Below are 6837 nucleotides of genomic sequence, written 5' to 3' on the forward strand. Positions count from 1 at the left end.
AATTTAAAATATGGACCAATCACTTGCTTTTATTATGTCCAATCGTCTCGTTTGATCCCGCCCCTTTTCGCATCGCTGCATGACAGAATTTCAACTCAAACTCTAGAGTGACCATATATCTGTAAAATAACAGACTTTCGGTTAATAACAGGCTGTTGTACTACACCACAAGTACAGTTGATATATCTGTGATGCTTGTGGACTGACGATGATGAACAGCGTAGTTGCAGATCCAAATGCAGCATTTGTTTAGCAGAGTAGTCATACAGGCAATGATCATAAGGGTTATCCAAAGTCATGGTCAAACAGGCAGTAGGTCAGGCTAGGAATCAATACATGGAAGAACAAGGCGAAGCTCGCAACACGGAAGACCAGACAGGATAATACTCGGACATTACAGTATCACATCTAACATCGATAAGCGAGTTATCTTTAATAATATTCTTTTGTGTTGGTTTCTAACCCTGTAGCATTACCAAGTGTTTCCTATTGTAGTCTCTCCGTGTTTTGACCCTTGCCTTGTTCCCTTGTTTACGTTGACTGCTTCCGGTATCGACCTTTTGCCTGTGACCTGACTACGCTTTTGGATTGTCCTTCTGTTTGTTCCTGTTGACCAGGTTGCTGCTAGATTGGATATATATATTGGATATATTTGTTGTATTTTATTAACGTCTACCCCTACTCCAACTCTAAACCCACCTGTCACAGTAATGTAAAAACAGTAATTATACAGAGTATTATTTATGCTATCTATTTACCCAATCATTTGTTTTTTTTTACGTCCACCCCAAACCCTAAACCCAACCGTTACAGTACTGTTAAAAAATGTATTATTGTTATACAGTGTCACAAAAAATGTTGCTAAATTGATGTGCATATCGCACTTCCGGCCAGCCTCCTTTCCGATCTAGACTTTACCCGTTGACCATTGTCTGCCTGACTAAGCTTTCAATAAACTGCACGTGGATCCTCAACCCTGTTGTCCAGCACCCTTGTTACAATATCACTTTAGACTATTAAAAATCTCAAATAAAGTCACTTTTTCCAAACATTTCAATGTCTAAAGTTGTCGGCGGAAAGACCAAGATCCCACAATGCGATTTATAAGCACGTTTGTTCCTCGACGCTGTCGCCACTGGCTTGCTTGGTTTATGACTTGTAGAGCTGCGCATGGATGGATTTGCTCTTCAGTGTTTGGACTTTCAACAGTGAAATTTAAACCACACTGAACTGAACTTCAACTCTGAAAACTGGACTGACGCAGTTTCAATTTACTAGAACTTCTGTGTGAAGCTGCTTTGACACAGTCTACATTGTAAAAGCGCTATAGAAATAAAGATGAATTGAATTGAATTAGCAAACATTTGTTTTGTTTGAGTGCAGAGGAAACATGAATCACAAAATATGAAAAGCTGTTGATTTACGGATTTGTTTTATACAGTGTGTATGATGGTTTTCATAAGCTGTGAGTCCTCTGCTCTGCATGTTTCACGTGTATGTTTGAGATGGTCTGGTGTTTAAGTCCGAGGTAATGGCTAGTGAAGGCCATCTGATGGGCTGAAAGAGCCATTTTGGTCCAGTTCTGAACGTGAAGGGGATTCCTAAGAGGCTGAGTGTCACAGTTTCTCTGAATCCACGTCTTTTTAGGACTGTCCGGGGTCGTTGCGGTTTCAGCCAAAGACCAGATCTTTGGCTTTAGAGCTGGACTTGCGTTATTGGATGGCTCTTGCTCCTCTGCTGGACTCTTCTTGATTTGTTCCTTGTCCTCAATAATCCTCTTCTCCGCTCTGGCATCGTCGTATTCCTCAGAAACGGAAACTTTAGATGTTGACTTTTCGTCATCCTGATAGTCACAATCCTGTTTATCTTCGATGTCCTCCGTGTCGATGTTCTCCAGGTCTATCTCTTCATCCTCGTCTTGTTTTTCTGCGTCCTCGTTGTCGCTTGTATACACGTTTCCATCCTCGTCGGTTCTCGTTTTGGGGACCCACGTCATCTTGTTCTCCTTTTTCAGCCTCCGGCGGGCGTTGGCGAACCAGGTGGACACTTGGGTGAGGGTCATCTTGGTGATGATGGCCAGCATGATCTTCTCTCCTTTGGTGGGATAGGGGTTTTTGCGGTGCTCGCTGAGCCAGGCCTTCAGGGTGCTGGTGCTCTCGCGGGTGGCATTTTTGGGTCGGGATGGGTCGCTGAACTGATACTGGTGTCCATATGGGTAGAAGGCCGCATGGGGGAACCCTGCATGCTGGAGCCCTGGACTGTCCTTAAACTCGTACTGAGAGCCCTGCAGATGGAGAACAAGTCAGACTGTTATTGACCATTTCAATGTGAGGATGTCATTGGACCATGAACATTTCCTGCTTGTTCCCAAACTATTTCATAACTATAACAAGAGGCAATTCAATCATAACTTCATGTTAAATCTGCTGTCATAAAATTATTTATCAGTATGTGGACCTTTCAGGATTCTCTGAAGCTATGGAAATTAAAAATGTAAAACAGGAAATACGTTAGGACCGTTGTTATTGTTTACATCCCTCAAAATGGTCTATTAGCATACGCGTGTGATCCTGAGGAAAACGTGATTATTTCATTATATAAGTTGACAAAAAATCGATAAGTGGAAGGAAGGAAGGAAGGAAGGAAGGAAGGAAGGAAGGAAGGAAGAAAAATTATTGAAGGAAGGAAAATGATGGAAAATGATGGAAGGAAGGTGGGAAAATGATGGAAGGAAGAAAGGAAAATGATGGAAGGACAATTATAGAATAAAGGAAGAAAAGAAGGAATGAAGAAAAAATATGAAAATAAGGAAGGAAGGAAGGAAGGAAGGAAGGAAGGAAGGAAGGAAGGAAGGAAGGAAGGAAGGAAGGAAGGAAGGAAGGAAAATTATGGAAGAAAAGAAGGAATAAAGGAAAATTATGAAAATAAAAAGAAGGAAGGAAGGAAGGAAATGATAGAAGGAAGGAAGGAAGGAAATTATATAGGGAAGGAAAATTATGGAAGAAAAGAAGGAAGGTATGAAGAAAAATTATTGAAGGAAGGAAAATGATGGAAGAAAGTAAGGAAAATTATGGAAGGTAGGAGGGAAAAGGATGGAAAGAAGAAAGGAAAATGATGGAAGGAAAATGATGGAAGGAAGGAAAATTATAGAATAAAGGAAGAAAAGAAGGAATGAAGGAAAATTATGAAAATAAAGAAGAAAAAGGAAGGAAATGATAGAAGGAATGAAGGAAGGAAGAAATGAAGGAAGGAAATGGAAAAAAAGAAGAAAAGAGAAAGAAAGAACAAAAGAAAGAATGAAAGCTGGTAGAAAGAAAGAAAAATGAAGAAAGGAAGGAAAGAACGAAAATGAAAGAAGGAGAGAATGAAAGAAAATCAAAGAAGGGAAAAGGAAAAAGGAATGAAAGATAGTGGGAAAGGAGGAGGGAGGGTAAGAAGGAAAAACAATGATAAAAGAAAAGGAAACAGAAGAAAAAGAAAAAGGGAAAGAAAGAAAGAAAGAAAAGGTCCCACTTTATAGGTGGCTTTATCTATGTACTTACACTATAAATAATAATTATTACAATGTACTTATTGTGTAAATACATGTATTTACATTGATTAAATACCTCCATGTAATTACATTTGTCATTAATTTCTATAATTACACTGTTGACCATCCCTTACACCTGAACCCACCCTTAAACCTGTCTCTAACCCATATCCCACCTCGAGCTCCTTAAGTGTTCTTCAGTACACAGTAAAGAACATGGTATTTATTTTTTATGTAAGTACATAGTAGTTAAGGCCACCTAAAATAACATGGGACTGAAAGACAGAAGAAAAGGAAGAAATATTCAGTTGTTTAATTCTAAATATGGACAAAAATGATGGGTAAAGATGTGAGAGGGAAGAATTTTTAGTTTAACAATTCACACTGTTAACTAATAGCTTATTATCTGCTTATTATTAAGATATTAACTGCGCATAATGTGTGATCTTATTCATCACTAATCCTGCCCAATACTAAACCTAACAACTAACTATTAATAAGAAGCTAACTAGTAATTAAGAGTCTTAATATTAATGTTCTAAATTAAAAGAAAGAAAAAAAAGAAAAGACATACATTTAGACAAAAACAATGGGTAAAAGATGTAAAAATAAATCATTTTAGTTCAAACTTTATACAAAGTTTTCATTATGTGAGTGTATTTATTAACACGAGCTTATTATCATTTATTATAGTTCAATATTTACTAATGTAATATAAAAATTCAAGGTTGTGCTTGTTAACATTAGTTAATCCACTCTTTTCATTTAACTAATGTTAACAAAGATGAATAAACACTAATAAATGTGTCGTTCGTTGTTTGTTAATGTTAGTGAATACATTATCTAATACAGCCTCATTGTAACGTGTTAACAAACGATTTTAGCAACCTTTACATTGCGAAAAGAAATAATCAGGTGTTGCCTTTTTAAACCTAATTTGGACAATCGAAAAATAACAATTGCAAATTTAACATTTCAACAAATCATTCTGTCTTAATCTAACCATTTAAAACTAAATGAAATATCTAAAGAGTCTTCATATCTACCTATCTGCTTCAGTTACATTTCTTTAATGGTGCAAAGTTTTTATTCACAAAGATTTGTTTCCTGCACAGGCGTTTATTATGCATCTAAATATTATTTTGTATTTATTCGAAGTCCATTTAAAAATGCTAATGAACTAATATTGTTTCCTTGTGTGATTAAATTCTCGTTTCTGCAAAAAAATGTATGTTGAAAAGGCGTGAAAATGACGATTGGTTTCATTTTCTCTTAAATAGCGGAGTCTTTATACATTATGCGCAGTTTTAATAACACTGCATATATCTAATAAATACCACAGCAACACCTTTAACATAATGAGCCGATTTAAAAACAATTAAAGAAAAGAATTAATAAATATATATACTTCAGATTAAAATACGCTCACAAAAAGCTGTTTAAATCAGAGCATGCTGGAGAATTAAATAAGTCACCAAGAGCCTGTTCGTGAATTAAATAAGTTACCTGGAGCTTTAGGGATGTTATCATTTCGTATTTGATTGTATTTCTAAGAAGCGCGGATGTTTTTCCCCGAAATGGATTAAAATATTAAAAAACTCGTCAAACAGACATAAAGTACAATTTAAGTATTATTTAAGTACAATAACAGTTTAAAATAATGGTCCATTAGTTAATGTATTTACTACCATAAACAAACTAATAGTAATACAGTGATTACGGTATTTGTTTGTTTACGTTAATGTTATTTAAGTTAATTAACATGTTAACTCACAGTGCATTAACTAGGAGAGTTTATTTTTATAGCACATTTTATACACAGTGGCAATTCAAAGTGCGTAAACAGGAATAAAAGAGAGAAGAATAAGAAAATAAAAACAAATGGTAGCACTGATTAACTATAATGATAACAAGCGCGACTTTGGGTTTTAATAATGCATTAGTTAATGTTGTACTACGATTAATAAATGCTTTACAAGATTATTAGTAAATACATTAACGTTAATACCCATTTACTAATACCTTTTGTAAAGCTGCTTTGATACAATAATTATTTCTCAAAAGCGCTACAAATAAACTTGAATTAAATTGAAAACAACCTTATTGTAAAGTGTCATCATTATACTTAGAATTAAAATACGCAAAAGGTGTTGTTTAAAACAGAGCATGGTGGTGAATTAAATAAGTTACCCAGAGCATGATGGTGAATTAAATTAAATAAGTTACCTAGCGCATGTTGGCGAATTAAATAAGTTACCTAAGGGGTTAGCAAAGTTATCATTTTGTACTTGATTATATTTCTGAGAAGCGCGGTTAAGGGGATCAAATTTGAGCTATTTTCTCAACCTTAATAATCTCGTAAGTGTCCATGGACTCACCAGCTGGTTGAGGACGGACAGGTCGCTGGAATAGGGCAGAAACGCGCTGTATCCCTGCGCTGTGCTGGCGAACGGAGCTCCGTACACACCGGAAAGCGCGCTGGACAGAGAACCCGAGCCGGTGACCGAGATCTCCGCGCCGCCGCGCCGCTCCGTGGAGTACAGCGGTCTGATGTACTTATAGCCGAGCTGCGGGAGAGACATGCTGCTGCCAAAGGTCCGAGCGGTGCAAGGAGAATCACAGATCTCGCCTTTGACACCGGGAGGACTGCGGGGAAACTCGCGGAGAGTCTCGCTGAGAGTTAAAGCCGCTCTCCGGTCTGCGGTGCACCGAGGTCACATTTAGATCGAGTGGGATTGTTCACAACACTCGAGTGATTGACATTTCTAGTGTCTCACAGGCCCCGCCCTCCTCTGAAAACTCTCTCTCTCTCTCTCTCTCTCTCTCTCTCTCTCTCTCTCTCTCTCTCTCTCTCTCTCTCTCTCACTCACACAAACACACACACCTAATGTCAGTCGTCAGATTTCAGACTTTATTTTGCTGTTTAATCGCAACACGTTTTGTTTTCGTGTAAATATATATATATATATTGAACAATCTATATAGATGTCATCATAAAAAATGATTATCCCAATTTAAAGGGATAGTTCACCCCAAAATTTAAATTATACAATATATTTAGCCTGCTCAGACTTGTTTTTAAACCTTTATTGGTTTCCCTTTTTCTGTTGAACACAGAAGATATTTCAAATATTGCTGTAAACCTGTAACCTTCGACTTTTATAATCAGTAGAACAAATACTATGCAAGTCCATGGTTATTTAAGCATTATTCAAAATGTATTACATTTAATGATAGATTACATTAATATAATAATTATGCTTTTTCCTATTAAGAATAAACAGAAGAAACACGGTTTGAAACCA

The 6837-nt window shown here is 36.7% G+C and overlaps 1 protein-coding gene across 1 annotated transcript; it reads right to left on the bottom strand.

Annotated features, from left to right (window-relative positions):
- Positions 1-1117: 1117 nt before the first annotated feature.
- On the bottom strand, positions 1118-6242 carry irx3b (iroquois homeobox 3b). The gene is made up of 2 exons (XM_056451850.1): positions 5911-6242; positions 1118-2284 (listed from the first exon to the last, which is right to left on the bottom strand). Exons 1-2 carry the CDS (start codon positions 6112-6114, stop codon positions 1457-1459), a joined length of 1032 nt encoding a protein of 343 aa, XP_056307825.1. The 5' UTR covers positions 6115-6242; the 3' UTR covers positions 1118-1456.
- Between the last annotated feature and the right edge of the window lie 595 nt (positions 6243-6837).

The sequence above is a fragment of the Danio aesculapii genome, chromosome 25, assembly GCF_903798145.1.
Source record: "Danio aesculapii chromosome 25, fDanAes4.1, whole genome shotgun sequence".
NCBI classification, from domain to species: domain Eukaryota; kingdom Metazoa; phylum Chordata; class Actinopteri; order Cypriniformes; family Danionidae; genus Danio; species Danio aesculapii.